Here is a 20,273-nt window from a genome sequence, read left to right as displayed (position 1 = left end):
TTCGAGTGAGAAAGAGACAGAGGATAGCCAACGCCACCATGCAGCGCATGGGACAGCCACCGTCCCTTCGAAACCTGGGGCTATCATCGGAAGAGGAGGACAACGCCGCTGCCGAAGACCACGGCTACATGGTCGTAGAGACTGATATTACGAAGACTCCATAGAAGGTAGGAAACTCTACGGCCCCTAAGGCACAGAGAGACCCAGAGTCTCGAAAAATTGAGGGCAAAACCTCGAAAGCTCCGACGCCTAAAACTTCGGCATCCGTGGCTACACCAAGGCACAGCAGATCCTCTGAGAATCACTACCAGGCGCAGAAAGCTGGAGAGCAGCAGAAGACGTAGAAAATCGCCCCCCGAAAAAGAGCGTTCGACGCCGAGGGTAAGGGACCCGAAGGGCGCTTCAGCGTCGACGAAGGACCCGAGAGCCAGCTCGGCACCGAAACCTTCGAAGACTAAATTCAGCTCGGCGCTGAAAAGAACGGCCGATCCATTCGACGCAGACCACCTGGACGAAATGGAGAAAAAGAAAAGACGCCTCGAGGCCGTGATGGAAAACAGCTTGCAGCGGAAAAAAGATTTCGACGCCAGGATGAAGGAATACACAATCAGACGAAACCTAGGGTACAGGTGGTCGAGGAAACGGAGGAGGAGGACTACGACGTCGAACAACAGTCGGGGGGCGTCGAGACCTTCGACGACCAAGAAGAGGAGGAGGCCTCCTACTACGAGGATGGAGACAACGACCGCAGGACACTCCTCGGGTCTGCATACTCGGAGACTCAGGAAGTAGACTGGCAGGACGTCAACACCGAAAGTCCAGAGGAAGCCGTCGACACGTATCCCTCGAGGCCCTCTCCGCCAGATGACATCGGAGTCTACAACACAGTCATCAGGAATGCGGCTGCAGTTTTCAAGGTAAAACTCGACGAAGAAAAGCAGAAAGCAGACTTCCTTCTTGAGACACTGCTCCCTACACAAACAAGGAGCCAGTTCCTGCCCATGCTCGACAGTGTCATGGCACAGGGAAAAGGGGCTTTCAAGGAACCAGCTACATGCAAAGCAGTCACTCCCTGGACAGAAAAAAAGTATAAACACTCCTCCAAGGACCCACCCTACATTCAGAGATCGGTCTCAGCAGACTCCATCATCACAGCCACGGCAAGAAAGAGGGCCAATGTGCCTACCACTTCTGGGCCACCTCCAGACAAAGAAAGCAAGAGGATAGACCTGGTGGGGAGAAGAATTGAACGGAATGCCGCAATGCACTGGCGTAATGCAAATTCCAATACACTGCTCAACAGGCATTGGAATTCTGATCCTGGAAGAGCTGGGCCAGTTAATAAAGACCATGCCACAGGAATTCAAGCAAAGAGCTGAAAACCTTGTCGAAGAGGGGAAAATGTAGCCAATAGAAGACAGGCCTGGCTCAGGATTTCAGGCTTCAAGCCAGAAGTGCAGCACAGCATCCTCAACACACCGTTCAACGGAGAAACGCTGTTCGGGGCCCCAGTTGACGAGAAACTCAGCCAACTGAAAAAGGATAACGAGACTGCAAGATCCATGGGGGCATTACAGTTCAGAGGTACTAAAAGGGGCACCCCGTCACGAAGACCTAACGGGAGGGGAGAAAATCAGCCAGGGACATCACACCAGGTGTTCCAGCAAGCCCACCAAGCAGACTCCCAGACACAGCAGGGGCAGCAAAAACAGTCCTGGCAGTACCATCCAAGAGCCCAGTCCTTTCGCAGGAGAGGGATTGGACGTGGGCAAAATAAGAGAGGGAGACAGCAGCCCGCCTCTAAGTGACTTAATAAAACTCCATGTGCCCACCCGAGCAAAAACTCACAGGGTGGAGCAGAAACACATCGGACAGGAGTTACACGATCTAGACACCTCTGTACATGTAAGGCCAGTGGGAGGAAGACTGAAACACTTCTTCAGGGAGTGGAAGAGTATAACATCAGACAAATGGGTACTCAACATCATACAGTATAGAGTTGGAGGGAAAGCCAACAGACAGGAAGCCAAAAAGGCCACTAGCGAGGAAAGACCTAGAGCTCCTTCGGGAGGAAGCAAAGGAACTCCTGCAAAAACAAGCCATAGAGCCAGTACCTTACAGGAAAAAGAACAAGGGCGTATACTCCACATACTTCCTGGTACCAAATGTGGACGAAACTATGAGACCCATCCTGGACCTAAGATTCTTAAACAAGTTCGTAAGAACGCAGAGATTCAAGATGACCTCCCTACAAGAGGTAGTTCCTCAATTGCAAGGCGGGGACTTCATGGTCACCATAAACCTAAAAGATGCCTACCTGCACATCCCAATGAACAGGGGCCACAAACACCTCCTCAGATTCATCATCGGAGAAGGCCACTACCAGTTCACAACCCTGGCGTTCGGCCTCAAATCGGCACCAAGGGTTTTCACAAAATGCCTCACAACAGTTGCTCAACAAACAAAGGGGCCAGACAGATTTGTTTTTTAGAAGATTTCTGATCCCGCCCAGTCAATTATTTCTGGAGGGTCATCTATTTTATTTTAGTTTTTTTGTGTTTTTTAGGAAAACATTGAACCATTTGATTATATATGTCCTCAAACGAACAGTCAGCGAACAGTGAAAAAATACATACAGGCAAGTGAAATGTGCAATAATGTACAAGTGCTATACAAGTAATAACAAATATATATACATAGTCAATTCATACAGGCAACACCAAAAGTAATGAACCAAATACCTAACAATAACTTGACAATAGGAACCAGTCCTTTGTATTAGGCAAAAGAAGACAGGCGGACAAACAGTTCAAAGGCACTGCCTGCCTGTCTTACTAAACCAAGGATACAGAAATTAGTTGGGGGGGTTACAAAACTAGGGATAACACTGTATATATTTGAATGGCCCTAGTAGCACCCTTGTTCTTTTTCCAAGGCTTAGGGTCTACGTGTTTCGAACCACAACGTTAGTATGGGTTCTCCTCAGGACACGGACTGGATGGAGCCGTAACTGAAAGTAATGAAGGTGCAGAAAAGTGGTGTAAGTATTGTGTACCAATATTGAAATAAGTTAAAAAAGTTAAAAAAACTCTCAGACTCAGGACTTCAATAGTGTGGAACAGTACCTGGACACGGCAGGTGAGTGTCACTCGTAAATAGTTGCAGTAAATGGACGGCCTCACGCGGTTCAAGGTTCTATAACCGAATAGGAATGATAATCAGAACATCTCTGTGATACTAGTGCCAAAACATGTCAATCGATAGGTTTATTGTGGACAGCCGCCTACCTGTGTAACAGCGCGTTGTTGTGAAAGATATTGAAGATAAATTGCGGGATCCGAAGTATTGGGCAATTTCCGGCAGGAGCCTCCCTGATGGAGTAGAAAGTGTTTGAGTGGAGCCTTTCGTGTTTATTACATAATTGGACATGATGTTAAAATAAAACCACCTTTCACTCACTTAGTTGAAGGCGACCAGCGCCATGGCTCCGGGATCCACAATGCACAATCGAGTGCTTCTATGTTGGTCCACAGTTATCAGTTCGAAATTGCCTGCAATAATGACAGAGTCTCAGTGCTGTTCCTATTCGCATGTTCCAACATCGCATAATGACGCTAAGATCATGTATTGTACTCACCGTTGAGACTGTTCGGGAAGGTCTGCTATCATCGCTCGGCGGGGGCGTGTGGCATTAGCACGCTGCAAGCAAACAAAGTAAAATTAAAGGGGCCGCTGTGAACCGCGTGTGCACCCGGGGTTGATGGAACATGTAGTCCGTGTTGTCTAACTCGATGCAATCCCCAAAGTGAACCTTTCTAAACGCTACAGCATTTATTCGAATTGTTTATTCTGTGAAAGGCTGCAGAATGCCTGTGAGTGTTGACCTGCGAGTTGTTAATTACAGCGGCAGATTTTTAATAAAATACCGAAACTGAAACCTGGAGAGGCCGTTCTGGGTACTGCAGCATTATGGCCAGGACATTTAGAAACAGGTTAGAACCTGAACCACACTTCAAGGACATACGATGTTATGTTATAAGAAGTGCCAGAACCATAACCACACATTTTGGACAGTCGATGATGTGTTTTAAAAAACACGTTCTGTTAAACAGCAAGTTTGCCAATGTTAAGCATCAAGGGTGATTCACAAGTTGTTTATTTCAGATAGGTCATTCAGTCCTGCATTGGCTGTTTCGAATTTTAGTATAAGGTAAGCTTCTCTCTGGGAAAGGCGTGTTTTAGGGTCACCACCACCTCCTACTTTGATTACTGAGAGCACAGTCCACTTCAGTTCCTCCACTTTGTGATTTTTCTGTAAGAAATGTGCCACCAGTGGGGCGGTGAGTATTTTGTTATTGATCCTGGACCGATGCTGAATAATCCATTGTCTGACTTCCTGTATTGCTTTGCCAATATACACCTTTTGGCAAGGACATTGGATAGCATACACCACGTACTTCGTTTTGCAATTGGTGTGTTCCTCGTGCCGCCAGAATTTCTTTCCATCTGTAAAAAGAGACCCCTCCACTGTAAGATCGCAAACGGAGCAAGTCCCACATTTACGATGACCCTTCACTGGATTCATACCGAATATTGTGCTCTGGGTGTCACGCTTCTTTTGGGGTCGTGTGGATGTGATCTGCTCACCTATACTGCGATTCTTCTTTAGTGCAAATAAAGGTGATCCAACATCAGGGAGGACCTCTTCAACTAGATGCCAAAGGTTGCGTATGATTTTTTGAAGGGAGTGTGTATGGGGTCCAAATGTTGAAACACACACTATGCGCTGCGTTGGTGGTCTGAGTCTCTTCTCAAGCAGATGCTCTCTAGGTGTCCACCTTGCTAGTTTCATTGAGTGCTTGAGAAGCTTCCTTGGATAGCCTCTGTCCTGTAGTTTTTTCGAAAGTGCTTGGCTGTGAATGTCAAAGTCTTGGATTCTTGAACAGTTTCTTCTTACCCTGAGAAACTGTCCGTAGGTAAGGTTGTTCTTGAGACTTCGAGGGTGGTAACTTTTGAAGTGTAAGGCGTTGTTTTTATCCGTCTTCTTTTGGTACAGGGAACATGCCAGTCCGTCATGTGTTGCCTTGACTTCCACATCCAGAAATGGTAATGATTTGGAATCAAAAGTGAGACTGAACTTAATGTCCGGGCTGCGATTATTGAGCCATATGTGGAATGACTCCCAACGATTGAATAGTTACGTTCCAGACGCACCACACGTCGTCTATGTATCGCAGCCACTGCTGGATATGCGCCTTGTACGGATTGTTATAGACGAATTTATCCTCGTATTGCCCCATGTAGAGAATGGCCATTTCCGGGCAAAAGGGCAGCCCATATCTGAACCTTTGACCTGTAGAAACAGTTAATCTTCGAATGAAAAATAGTTTCTTTTGAGCGCTAGTCTGGCGAAGGCTAGGATGAGCTCAGTTGGAACACGGTGTGGACGTGGCCTTGTTTCCAGATATATTTCTAGGACATCCAGTCCATCTTGTTGGGGGATTTGCGTATACAGTGACGCAACATCCATCGTCACCATCAATTGCTTAGTTGGATCAAACTGTAGCATTTCCACCTTGTTGATGAAGTCCATGGTATAACGGAGGTACGATGGTACTTGGATTACCAGGGGTTTAAGAAAGACATCAACAAATTGCGAGATTGGCTCCAAAACAGAGTCGCACCCAGACACTATGGGCCGACCGGGGGGTTTTGTAGCGTCTTTGTGGACTTTTGGTAAGAAATATAGATGGGGTACCCAAGGGTATTTTTTGATCAGATACTCTGCTTCTTTCGGGCCTAAGATTCCTTTTTCTTTTGCATCATTCACCACTAGCTTGATTTCCTGTGATATTTGGCTGGTGGGGTTCTGTATGATTTTACGATACCAATCCTTATTGTATACGTGGCTTCTTCCTTCTGCTTTGTAAAGCTCCTTAGACCAGAGGACCACTGCACCGCCCTCATCGGCTGGTCTAATGATTGCCTCCTGCTGATTCTTCAACTCGCGGATTGCTTCCTTGTGTTCATTGTTAAAGTTTTGACATATTTTGGTACTAGTATCACAGAGATGTTCTGATTATCATTCCTATTCGGTTATAGAACCTTGAACCGCGTGAGGCCGACCATTTACTGCAACTATTTACGAGTGACACTCACCTGCCGTGTCCAGGTACTGTTCCACACTATTGAAGTCCTGAGTCTGAGAGTTTTTAAACTTTTTTAACTTATTTCAATATTGGTACTCAATACTTACACCACTTTTCTGCACCTTCATTACTTTCAGTTACGGCTCCATCCAGTCCGTGTCCTGAGGAGAACCCATACTAACGTTGTGGTTCGAAACGCATTGACTCTAAGCCTTGGAAAAAGAGTGCATTGGCACTTACCTAACTTTTGTTTGAAAAAGTTCCTAAGTGTCCAGTTTGTTGACTTTGCCAAAGCTTGTTTGTTGTTAAGTGAAATTGCTCCGACTTATTATTGCTTGTAAAATCTGTATCTCAGGAGTACGTTGGTGGATCTTTTTCGTTGGAATGTCTAAATTCATATAAAAATGCAGTATATTTTTGTAAATTGGTGTTCGATTTCTTGAGTGTAGTGTCGATTTATTCTTCCATTGATTGGACCCTGTTTAAATGCATTACACATGTTCCTCTGTGTAAGCCCACTGCTCAGTGACACAGCTACCCAGGGTATAGTTTAAGGTTTGATAGACTGAAAATAAGGGTCCTAAAGGGAATTAGGAGTGTAGGGGAGTGTATTACACGGTGAGGATGCACAACTACTCCATATAATACACCACACTTCCTCACAAGTCACATGGGCCTCAGAACATACGTTCATGAACCAATTACTGAATTGATTTACAGCCACGCCGAGAGGTTGAAGTGGGGCAGTCTGTACTTAGGAACGTCTTTGCGTGCACTCCCTTGTCTACCAACTGCCGAGTGTAGGTAATACTGCTGCGTAATCTGTGCAAAATATGTGTTTGAGGCATGTGGGCTGCTGAATTCATATCTGTGCATAGATCGCCGTCTAGTGTTGGGTCCGGATGATTGCTCTTCATTGTCTTGGAAGAGTCTTCAAAGTATCACGAGATAGGTGACTCCTCCCCTGGACTACAGTGCGCATGGGCATCTTCTCCATCCTCAGATTGTTTTTTTCGCCATTGGGTTCGAATGCTAACTCCTATACTCCAACTTAGGAATCGAAAACAAAACTTTTCTAAAGACCAAAAGGCCTTCGACTTCGACTGTATTGTTCTCGTTCGGTACCTCTCTACTCGATCCAGCCTTCCATCTCGAATCGGTCGTCGACGCGGGCCGTTGGTCCTTTTCGACACCACGTGAGCTGACCGTCGATGGAAAGAAGCCCGTTTAAAAGATGCCCACAATGCCACTCCAAGCTCTCACATACTGACAAACACTCAGTATGCAACAAGTGCCTTTCCCCAGACCATAGGGAAGAAACCTGCCCAGCCTGCGCCCAGTTTCGATCGAAGAAAACTATACGAAACCGACGGGCCGCTAGGCAAGAAATGCAGCGATAACAACCGGACAACATCTTCGATGATGACCAGGAAGTACCGGAAGCTCCAGACTCGGACCTAGAAATCGTCACCGTCGAGGACTACTCTGACTCCGATGACGAGATCCCACCAGAGCAAATCTGGAGTACCCTGCCCCCGACACCAATTAGTCCGTTACCAAAGGCTCCGGTCAAGGCATCGTTAAAAGGCCTTAGCCAAGATCATAAAAAAGTTTCGCCAGCCCCGCCATCCGGCTCGGCTCCGGAATCGAAACCGAAACTGAAACCTTCAGAGACCCCAGGGCCCAGTACCATCGTCTAGAAGAAGGTTCCAGAGCCAAAAAAGGTCGTTGACCCGAAAAGCGTCGAACCAAAAAAGGCCGTACAGCCAAAGAGTGTCGAGCCAAAGAAGACTGTCGACCAAAAAAAGAGGCCGCTCAGCCAAAAACTGTCTACCCCAAAAAGGTTGTCGAACAAAGGCAAGCAGCCAAAGGGCGCCGAACCAAAAAAGGTCGCCTACTGTTCCGAAATCCGTCGACCCGGCAAAGGGTGCCGTACCGAAGCCCGTAGCAGGGCCGGAAAAACCAGTCTACCCTAAGATAACTGCTCCAAAGTTCCGGTCGACCCAAAGACACTTGTCGAACACGAAAAAAGGGCCCGAGCCGAAGAAAACCAATGAAACACCAAAAGTCGTAGAAAAACCAGGTGTTACCGACCCAAAGAAGTCTAACACTCAACCCAGGACTGTAGAGGAAGAACTCTTCCACCCAGATCCATCAGACGACCAGGCAAAGTTATATATTAATCCAGAGACTGGTAAAGTTACCATCCTGCACAGAAAGAAGAGGCCTTTGGACTTTGGCTCTCATTCCCCTATTCCATTAAAGAACAAGCATTTACAATGCAATGGTTTCGCCTTTGGACAAGTTAGAGCTATTGGCATTGTAAATGACAAAATTTGTATTTGTGTTGGTTTTGAAAACAGATAAATAAATGGCACTGTCATTTACATTGCCATTAGCCTCTGCAGTCACTCAGCAGTCCCCAGCACTCCATAGCACTCCCTAGTCACTCTGCACTCCCTAGCACTCCCTTGCACTCTGCAGTCACTCTGCACTCCCTAGCACTCTGCAGTCACTCTGCACTCCCTAGCACTCTGCAGTCACTCTGCACTCCCTTGCACTCTGTAGTCACTCTGCACTCCCTTGCACTCTGCAGTCACTCTGCACTCCCTAGTACTCTGCAGTCACTCTGCACTCCCTAGCACTCTGCAGTCACTCTGCAGTCACTCTGCACTCCCTAGCACTCTGCAGTCACTCTGCACTCCCTAGCACTCTGCAGTCACTCTGCACTCCCTAGCACTCTGCAGTCACTCTGCACTCCCTAGCACTCTGCAGTCACTCTGCACTCCCTAGCACACCCTAGCACTCTGCACTCCCTAGTCACTCTGCACTCCCTAGCTCTCCCTAGTCACACTGCACTCCCTAGCACTGCCTAGTCACTCTCACTCCCTAGCACTCATTATTTGCATATTGTGGGCTTCAATATAAAAGATGGTTCCCACTCCTGGCAAAATGTTGTCCCGGGCATATTGATTGGAATTCTTAGCGTATTGATGGTTCCCACCTTTGGGATTGGTGGCCATGGCATACAGGTGGAAATGCTTTGCATAATGTGAGAATCCATTTCATGATGGCAACCGCTGGCAAATGCCACCTCTGACATATTGATGTCAATTTTTGAAATATTGGTTTCCACCACTGAATGATGTTGCTCAACCTAGTATAGTGGTGGCCAAGGTATAACCGTGGCAATTACTTGCTTCTTGTTGTTGGCACACATGGCATCAGGATTCCCACCCTCAGCTAGTTGAGTAAGAATCAGTAACACTCTCTGTATTGCTTGGGCCAGGGAGACACCCAATTTGGATCCCGCACCCTCCAACTCAGCTGAGTCACTGACAATACTGAATATCTCTAATTTGGATTCATCACACAGGTTGTGTTTATTCAAAACATTATCGAAAATCAGCTCTTAGCAAACAATACAATATCTGTACAAGATTTAAACAAAAAAAAATATTGCATCTTAAATCCTATACCAAACACAACACTGCAGTATTTACACCTAAAGCGCCTCTACATGAACAGAAAGTCACTAGCTCCCTCTCATTGCTGTATGCCTAAGTCTGTTTACAGTATTCTCGCCCAGCTGTGTGCAGCGCCCACGTGCACAGCTGTCTCGTGTCACGGGATGCACTCCTGTCTCAGGTCCATAGGCCTTTTCTACCACAGCTGCACCTCTCCTCCCACACAGGGCCCGCCTTTTAAAACAGCACACTGGTTGCATGCATCACTTTGTGGATGTTTGCACTGCCTGCACAACTGCATGGATTGGTTCCTGCACCTCTACTTCCTCGCAGGGCCTCAATTTAAAGCGAAACACTGGTTGCATCACTTTATGGCGGCTTGCATTACCTGCACAACTGCATGCAGTGATTCCTGCATCTCTCCTGCCTCGAAGGACTGCCTTCTGAAAACAATGCCTTGGTTGCATCACTTTGTGGCGGCTCGCACTGCCTGCACAACTGCATGGATTGGTTCCTGCAGAGTACCCCCCCTTACTTTTCTTTCATGCGCACGTGCATCCCGCCCTCCACCCAGATGGTGCTGTTTGTATGTAGGGTGGAGACGTGTCCTGCAGAGAGGACACTGAGGCGGGAAGTGTTCCTGTAAGGAAAGAAGTCCTGGGGGAGGCATGCTGGGGAGGGGAGGCATGCTGGGGAGGGGAGGCATGCTGGGGAGGGGAGGCATGCTGGGGAGGGGAGGCATGCTGGGGAGGGGAGGCATGCTGGGGAGGGGAGGCATGCTGGGGAGGGGAGGCATGCTGAGGACGGGAGGCATGCTGAGGACGGGAGGCATGCTGGGGACGGGAGGCATGCTGGGGACGGGAGGCATGCTGGGGACGGGAGGCATGCTGGAGAGAGGGGGCATGCTGGGGAGAGGGGGCATGCTGGGGAGGGGGGCGTACAGGGGAGAAGGGGAAATACAGCGTCTGTATGTGTGCATGGATAGGGGGGGGAAGTGTGTCCTGAGGGAGAGGAGGGGCGAGGGAGAAGAGGCAGAAGGGGTGTAAGAGACAAGGGGCGACACAGTGTCTGGGTGCGTGCATGGATAGCGAGGTGTGCCCCGAGGGGGTGTAAGGGAGGGGGTGTCACAACGCCTGAATGTTTATATTCATGGGAAGCAGTACCTGGAGGGAGAGGGGAAAGAAGGGGTGATGTGCCTTCTGAATGCGTGCGTGATGTGGGGGGTGGGGTACCCGGAGGGACTGGGGAGATGAAAGGGCGAGGGCAGAGCTGCGGACAATGTGTGTGCATCGACAGTGTGCCCCCCAAAAGAGTGTGCACATAGCACATAGGCGTGTTGTGCGAGTACTGGGGGGCGGGGGGGTAGGACTGCGCAGGAAGGTCTGCACCAGCATAGTACTTGGGGTCAGAGGGGGGCTTTATTAGGATGTAGTAAGGGGCTGTGACGACAGAATGTGAGGGTGCGTGCATGGATAGCGAGGTGTGCCCCAAGGGGGTGTAAGGGAGGGGGTGTCACACCGCCTGAATGTTTACATTCATGGGAAGCAGTACCTGGAGGGAGAGGGGAAAGAAGGGGTGATGTGCTGTCTGAATGCGTGCGTGATGTGGGGGGTGGGGTACCCGGAGGGGCTGGGGAGATAAAAGGGCGAGGGCAGAGCTGCGGACAATGTGTGTGCATCGACAGTGTGCCCCCCAAAAGAGTGTGCACATAGCACATAGGCTTGTTGTGCGAGTACTGGGGGGGGGGTAGGACTGCGCAGGAAGGTCTGCACCGGCATAGTACTTTGGGTCAGAGGGGGGCTTTATTAGGATGTAGTAAGGGGCTTTGACGACAGAATGTGAAGGATGCACGTGCACTAACACTAACACAAACGAGTGTTCTGGTTATGAGTGGTTTTGAGTTGGGTAGATTTGCACCTGTATTGCACCCACACACCCACTGTAGGACGTGGGATACGCCATTTGTATTCACATACCGGGTCCTTTACACAGGCGTAGAACATATGCTGCCTGATTGGCTCCTTGTAACGAGACAAAGGGGACCAGATTGTTAACACTGTGATTAAGCAATCCTGCCTGCTATGAAGAATTGACTACAGCGCCGACGCCAAGAAGGCAGCATCTGGATATCCGTCCGTCTCTACGACAGGCAATAGTATAAGAAAGACTATGAGCAGGAAGGAGAAAGGGGTGGGGGGAGGGGGCTGCTGCCCTGGCCGCTGGTCTTTGGGTGTAGGGTTCATGAGGGGCAGCTCAGGTAAAACCTGTCCACATATGCAGATTACGGCTCTTGGGGCCTAATTAACTAACGATTTGTGAATAAGTAATCAGACATAAACAGGTTAGGTAGGGACTGCTAAACAGGCTGTTTGCGATGTACCAAGACTCTAAATTAGTGTTTCCTAAAATTGAACACTGCAGCAAGTAACGATTTCTTATTTTAGTGAAAGAAATTGCGAATTTGCTAATAGCAGTTTCCAAAAAGCGAGTATATTTTTAGGTTTATAAAACATTCACAATTTATTAAAACACGAGCAAAATACCATGGATTTTAAACACGTCCTTACCAGGTGCAAAGTATAAACAAGCGGCTGTTTGTTTGGGGAGGGGGGGAAGCGACCGGAGGGCAGGAGAGGAGCAGGGGACTCTGCTCAGTGTGCGTGTTCGCATTTGAAGCATAGCTCCCAGTGAAGGCGAATGCTGGCTGAGTGCGCTGCCTGGGCATAAACATGTGACGCTCGTTGACTGTCGACCTCGGGTCCTGGAGAAACTCCACGCATTTCTCATCCTGGATGGGACAAGGGGCTTATGGCAGCATCATTCGCACCACTCACAGCCGTCGATGGAAGTCGTTCAGACCAGTCAGCAGGGCGAAGGAGCCCAGTTAACGTTCGTGCCCCTGAGCTGACATCCCGGGGTTTACCCCCAGTGATTAAAATGGAGGTCTGTCAAATAAAAGTACTCACAGCGTCACACCAAAATATTGTTATTGAGAGTGTATTAATAGCACATTGCATATCCTTGCACACAAACAAAACTGAGCAACTTCAAAGATCCTCAATTGACAGTGGTAGAAATCCTGCTAACTCACACACATTTCCACTCCGTAAAGAATCCCTGAGTAGTTCAATGACACAATGCGCAAGTCTAGCAATAGAGCACTCCAGCTAGAAATATGCAGGTACAAGTCACACTTCTAACACTGCCATGATCACTTTTCATCTTTAAAATAAATCAAGAGGCCCGTATGACATCCTTAACCATGGCAATATACTAACAAGGATTTACAAGCGGTGCGGGAACGAACACACGGAGAGCGGGAGGGGGGGGCGGGAACGAACACACGGAGAGCGGGAGGGGTGGGCGGGAACGGGCACACGGAGAGCGGGAGGGGGGGAAGGGGCGGGAACAAACACACGGAGAGCGGGGGGCAGGGGCGGAAACGAACACACGGAGAGTGGGAGGGGGGGCAGGGGCGGAAACGAACACACGGAGAGCGGGAGGGCGGCGGGAACGGACACACGGAGAGCGGGAGGGGGGGGGTCGGGAACGGGATAAATATTAAAAAATGCTGCTTACCTGATCAGCGGCCTCAGTGCACAGCCCACCCCTGCAAAAGACACAGTGGAAATGGAGAAAACATGAGGAGACAAAAAAAAAAATGCACACACCCACCGCCGCGATGACGATCAGAAGTGGGTGGAGAGGGAAAAAATCTCAGGAACGCCAACGAATCTGGTCCGGCTATGACGGACATATCTCTGTTCCAATGGCTAGCCTCCATTTATGGAGCTAGCCAATGGAACAGAGGGCGGGACTAAGCAGTACACTGTAGAGACATAAGATTTCTCCTGGGGGCAGAGCTAAAGCTCCGTGCCCCAGGCGAAATCTAAAAAGGACTTTGGGACTTCTCCCTCTAGACCCTTCATCCCTTTTCAGCCTATCATGCCTACTACACCTTTTGCTCCTTACTCTGCTTCTCACCAGGGGGACACTGAGGGTAACATGGCGGATGAGCCACAGCCTGAATATGATTTCCCACAAGATCCTCAACCACAAGAGGACCGTTACAACACCCATCCCATCCCTGATGTACCCTCTTATCCTACTAAGCCGTCAACTACTGATGACACCATAGTCTTCAATCAACTCATAGACAGGGCAGCACAATTCCACAATGTAGACATGCATAATGACCCTGTTGAGGAAGACTTCTTATTTGACACCTTCCCTACTTCAGAAAAAAGTGTCAGAACACTTCCCATGTTAAAGGGAGTTCTAAAACATGCACCTGACATATTTAAGGATACAGCCAGGCCACAGGTAATCAATCCTAGAATAGAAAAGAAGTATAGGGCAGCTCCTAAAGACCATACTTGCATCAAAGGTCAGTTACCACTAGACTCACTGGTAGTGGCTAAAAAGGGCCAACTCCCAAACAACAGGGGAAGCACCTCCCCCTGATAAAGAGTCAAAAATACTGGAGGCATCAGGCAAAAGGGTAGCAGCACAAGCCTCCAACTCATGGACAATTGCTAATACACAAGGGATGTATGTCGTTACAGTGCATACTTTTTCAACGCATACCTTTACAATGCATTTTTTACACCGCAACATCCATTACAACGCATTCCATTACAACGCATGCCATTACAACGAAATCTTTGAAACTACCTTTACAACTCATTCCACTACAACGCATACTACATTTACAACGCATACCATTACATTGCATGTATGGTAAGTATTGGATAGTGTAGGGGTAAAAATTACTATTCTAACTCCAGGGGGTGCAACAGTAGGGTAAGTGTTGGATAGTGTAGGGGTTAAAATTACTATTCTAACTCCAGGTGGTGCAACAGTAGGGTAAGTATTGGATAGTGTAGGGTACAAATTACTATTCTAACTCCAGGGGGGGCAACAGTAGGCTAAGTGTTGGATAGTGTAGGTATGCGTTGTAATGGTATGCGTTGTAATGACTGCGTTGTGAAGGTATGCGTTGTAGTGACATGCGTTGTAATGGATGTTGCAGTGTAAAAGTTTCGTTGTAAAGGTAGTGCGTTGTAAAAGTTGCGTTGTAAGTGTTGTTTCCCATACACAAGCCCTACTGGCTCGTTACGACAGGGCGCACTATGATCAGCTCGAAAGCCTAATGCAACACCTACCTGAGCCTTTTAAAGCACAAGCTGATGACCTCATACAGGAGGGAAAATTCATAACAAACGCCTCCATCAAATGTGCGCTTGACACAGCAGACACCGCAGCTACGTCAATTAACACTAGCGTCTTACTACGCAGACATGCATGGCTGCGTATTTCCGGTTCTAAGAATGAGGTGCAGTCCACCTTTCTTAACCAACCTGTCAATCAGGATTTTCTATTTGGCCCTGCTGTCGACATCATTTTGGATAAAATGAAAAAAGACACAGAAACCGCAAAATCAATGGGGGCATTGCAATTTCAGCAACATTGAGGCTCCTTTTGACGCTCCTCATACAGAGCAACTACACGAGGAAATGCCTCGCAAACATCTGCCTCATACAAAAGTAACACACAAGGTTCCTTCAACAAAAACACAAACCGAGGAGGATATAGGGGCAACAATAATAAGGGAAGAGGACGTGGAGGCAATAACACTAGAGCCTCCACTGCCACAAAACAGTGACTTCATTACGCTACCTCCAGCCCACCTAACACCGGTCGAAGGCAGACTCCAACAGTTCCTACCTGTCTGGCACGCAATTACCACGGACAGGTGGGTGAGAGAAATTATCCAGTTTGGTTATTGCCTAGAACTGACTTCTACACCACCAGACATACCACCCAGACATCGTCCTATGTCCACGGAACACATCACCCTGCTACAACAAGAGGTGAAATGCATGCTGGAAAAGGGGGCCATAGAGCAAGTCCCTTTCCACCAACAAGGGACAGGAGTATACTCCCTATACTTCCTTATTCCAAAGAAGGACGGTTCCCTCGGACCAATATTGGACCACAGACACCCTAAATCAATATATACTATCGGAGCACTTCCATATGATCACACTACAGCAAGTGCTCCTGTTGCTACAACAAGGAGATTTCCTAGCAACACTGGACCTCAAAGATGCGTATTTTCACATGCCCATCCATCCAGCCCACAGAAAATACCTCAGGTTCACAATAGAATGTCAACACTACCAATTCAAGGTTTTGCCCTTCGGGGTTACCACGGCTCCAAGAGTGTTTGCAAAGTGCGTAGCAACAGTGGCAGCACATCTCAGAAGACAACACATCCATGTGTACCCTTATCTGGGTGATTGGCTAATACATTCAAAATCGTACCAACAGTGTGCAGCACACACATCTCAAACACTTCAGTTGCTACACAGCCTAGGGTTCTCAATCAACTACATAAAATCGCATCTGCAGCCATCCCACGCACAGCAATATCTGGGAGCCACTATAAACACCTCGGTGGCAAAGGCATATCCAAATTCAGCAAAGATAGCCAGCATGCAGATACTCATTTGCAAATTCTTGCCACAACACTCTCTGCCAGCTCGAGTCTTTATGCAGCTCATAGGCATGATGGCCTCCTGCATATTCATTGTCCCCATGCCAGACTTCAAATGCGCCCATTACAGGAATGCCTAGCACAACAATGGAACCAGGCTCAAGGACAACTATAAGACCTAGTGTTGGTAGACAGTCGTGCTCACAACTCTCTGCAGTGGTGGAACCCACAAAACCTTTCCAAAGGGCGACTGTTCCAAGAGCCGGTTCCACAACTAGTACTAACAGCGGACGCATCACTGACAGGCTGGGGAGCCCATCTCCTTCAATACACAGTACAAGGGCTCTGGACAACCAAACAGAAAAAGCTGTACATCAACCAACTAGAATTGCTAGCAATATTCCTAGCCCTGAAAGCATTTCAGAAATACTTGTACAGCAAGACGGTGTTGATCCGGACCGACAACATGACCGCAATGTGCTATATCCAGAAACGGGGAGGAACGCACTCTCCACAGCTGTCCCATCTGGCACAAAGCATATGGAAGTAGGCGATCCCAAAAAACATTTTTCTCCTAGCAGAACACCGTCCAGGGAAGGACAATCAGATTGCCGACCTGCTCAGCAGGCACAGCCAACAACTACACGAATGGGAGAGTCGCCCCCAAGTTCTCCAGCCATTCTTCAAACAGTGGGGTCACCCAGAAATAGACCTTTTTGCCACAAAAGAGAACTCCAAATGCCAGTACTTTGCCGCCAGATTCCCACATCCGTTGTCACAGGGCAATGCGATATGGATGAACTGGTCAGGCAGATTTGCGTACGCTTTCCCCCCAGCACCGCTGATCCCGCTGGTGGCACGCAAACTGCGGCAACACTCCCTCACACTAATCCTAGTTGCTCCCACATGGGCGAGACAAAAGTGGTACACAACGTTCCTGGAACTTTCAGTAGTTCCTCATCAAAGACTGTGCCTTGCACCCCATCTTCTAACTCAGAACCATGGAGAAATCAGACACCCAGATCCCAATCAAATAAACCTAGTGATCTGGCTCCTGAGGTCTTAGAGTTAGGATACCTTAACTTGCCCCCAGATTGCATGAACATCATTAGGGAGGCAAGACGACCAACCACACAAGCGTGCTATGCAGCTAAATGGAAGAGATTTGTTATTTACTGCAACAATAACCAAATCAACCCTTTAGACGCTTCCATACAAAACATTATATGTTACCTGCTGCATCTACAAAGATGTAACTTAGCATACTCTTCTATACGACTACACCTCACAGCTATAGCAGCATACCTTCAAAACAGGCAACACCTTTCACTGTTTAGAGTACTAGCAATCAAAGCCTTCATGGAGGGTTTGAAAAGGGTGATCCCTCCAAGACACCCCCCTTCCCCAGTCTGGATTCTAAATATAGTGCTTACCAGACTTATGGCCCCTCCTTTCGAACCTCTACACTCATGCGAACTACAATTCTTAACGTGGAAGGTTGCATTCTTGGTTGCCATTACCTCACTCAGAAGAGTGAGCGAATTACAAGCACTAACAATTCAAAAACCTTTCATGCAGGTACATGCCAACAGGGTGGTTCTTAGAACCAACCCTAAGTTCATGCCTAAGGTTGTATCCAATTTCCATATCAATCAATCAATTGAACTGCTAGTTTTCTTTCAAAATCCACAGTCAGTAACTGAGAGAGCCCTACACACATTAGATGTTAAAAGAGCTCTACTTTATTTTGTGGACAGACCTAAATCAATTAGAAAAACAAAACAACTATTTGTTGCTTTTGCACCACAACACAAAGGAAATCCTATTTCAAAGTCAGGAATAGCCAGATGGATAGTTAAATGCATTCAAATATGTTATTGAAAGGCAAAACGCACTTTAACCATCCCCCCAAGAGCACACTCTACAAGGAAAATGAGGGCATCCATGACTTTCCTAGGAAATATTCCTCTTGAAGACCTCTGTAAGGCAGCCACATGGACCACCATACACACTTTCACAAAACAATACTGTGTAGACGTGCAAGCAAAACAGCAACCTGCTGTAGGCCAGGCTGTCCTCCAAACTCTTTTTCAAACTGCTGCAGCTGGCACAGCACCTCTAGAGGAGATACTGCTATACAGTTTGTGCACAGCTATGAATTCAGCAGCCCACATGCCTCGAACGGAATATGCTACTTACCAGTATGCATCTGTTCTTGGCATCAAGGCTGCTGACATTCATATCGCCTGCCCTCCTCCCCGGTGCCTGTCGCAGCTGCAGCATTATCTCTGGCATGGCCATCTCTTACTTTACTATCTCCATCTCTGCCACAATGGCGAAAAACAATCTGAGGATGGAAAAGATGCCCATGAGCACTGTAGTCCAGGGGAGGAGTCACCTATCTCGTGATACTTCGAAGACAACAAAGTGCAATCATCGGACCCAACACTAGGCGGTGATCTATGCACAGATATGAATGTCAGCAGCCCTACATGCCAAGAACAGATGCATACTGGTAAATAGCATATTCCTAATCTGGAATAGATTCCATGTTGTAAAAGTCACCTGTAATTATGTCTTTGCAGCTTGAAACAATTCTACATTCATATGCAACTCTCACCTCCCAGTGTAAGACTTGTGGAATGCTAATAAAATCTTAAAGGTTTAGGAAAATAAAGATCCTTTCAGACCCACCCATTAGATGGTGGGTTTGTCAAGTGCACGTGACTCTAGAAGAGGTTCAATCTGCTAATCCAAATATACAGGTAAATAATTGGTTTCTTACCCACAATGTACACCCTTTCCTTTGCGGTAGTGCAAAGCATGCCATTATCCTGTATGTTGTTTTCCTAAAAAGAATCGTAACCTTAGAATTCCTGCCTTCTGGCAAGCATGCTGCCTGTCGGCATGAGCAGTATTCAAAGTTTGTGAAGGTCATTAAGATAACCATGATGATGATACAGGGAAATAGATATTCCTTTTGCTTATTCTTGTTCTTTGTGAAATGCAATCAGTATATTAACCCCTTCCATGCTGATGACGGCCCCCATCCGTCATGCATTACGGTGCTCGTGACGGCTGGGGGCCGTCATAAAGCCATTGATTCTTTAAAAGCCTAGCACACGAGCAAAATCGGCCCAGCATGGAAGGGGTTAAAGAACAAGGAGTGGGGTAAGGTTGCGGAAGAACAAATTAGTCATGCGAGCACAAGATGGAGTGTAGTATAAAAGCTGGTAAATATGTGAGTCAGAATGCTGTCTTGTCCATTGACGACCATTAATCCTCACAATCTCTTGTTTCCTTCCCAGTTTGCTGAAGCAGAGTGTGCCCGACGAGCCCTGGAGCAACTGAATGGTTTCGAGTTGGCAGGACGATCCATCAAGGTTGGATATGTGACAGACCGGTTGGACGGTGGCTGTGATATTTCTTTCCCAGAAAATGAGGAGGCAGAGCGTGCCAAGGCACTAGAGGCTGCACGAATGCAGCTTGTAGCCAAGCTGGCAGAAGGTGAGAATTGGGTTCCTGGGTCTCTGCATACGAGTTAGGGTTGTCAGTTGAAGTCTACTTTGTTTTTTGCTTGGAAAGATCTCACTGGAGACAGTGGGCCATCAGCTCCAATAGGATGTGAAGTTGTTTTATTTTCTGTTATTTGGTATTTGTGTTACTCCCATCCCATCAAACTGACCCTAGTTTTGACCTCCTGTATTTTGGGCTTCTTGGCAGATGTTTCAATTTTCATTTAGGGTCTCCTGTGGAATAGAGCTTAGTACGACAGGATACAGTGTTTGTGTCTCCACATTCTAGCTTTCTAGCTGTGGCATAAACTCCCTGCTTCCTTTCCTTGCTGCTTGTTTTTGTCTGTCAGTATGTAGCTTTCCTGATACTTTCTCACACCATTTCTTTGAGTCTGCCTGCGCCACCCCTGATCATCTCTGCATCATCTTGTGTACCCATCAGTACTAGTGTGTCTAGCGCTTCATTCTCTATGTATATCACTGTTCCCCATGTCCTGCACCTTGCACATGCTGGAGTCCCAATGTACTCATATCTCCTGATATTAGACCCATCTCTGCTCCCTCCGTCTTTGCTTCGTCCTTTTGGAGTCCTTCCTGGTCTCCCTTTCTTTACCAGTGTTTTTTCCTGGTCACTTTATGTACC

At 47.6% G+C, this 20,273-nt stretch overlaps 1 protein-coding gene across 7 annotated transcripts in view; it reads left to right on the top strand.

Moving 5' to 3' along the window:
• RBM23 (RNA binding motif protein 23) overlaps window positions 1-20,273 on the top strand; it is a 532,419-nt gene that overhangs the window by 408,215 nt on the left and 103,931 nt on the right. For all 7 annotated transcript variants that reach the window (XR_015296038.1, XR_015296037.1, XR_015296040.1 and 4 more), the window contains exon 11: window positions 19,424-19,622. Coding sequence is in view for 3 of the 7 variants with exons in the window: in XM_086923661.1 (XP_086779787.1) it covers window positions 19,424-19,622 (199 nt within the window). In the remaining 4 variants the exon portion in view is untranslated. The remainder of the gene's footprint in view (window positions 1-19,423; window positions 19,623-20,273) is intronic.

This window comes from Lissotriton vulgaris, chromosome 5 (genome assembly GCF_964263255.1).
Source record: "Lissotriton vulgaris chromosome 5, aLisVul1.2, whole genome shotgun sequence".
Classification (NCBI taxonomy): domain Eukaryota; kingdom Metazoa; phylum Chordata; class Amphibia; order Caudata; family Salamandridae; genus Lissotriton; species Lissotriton vulgaris.
This window is presented reverse-complemented; position numbering and strand designations above follow the sequence as displayed.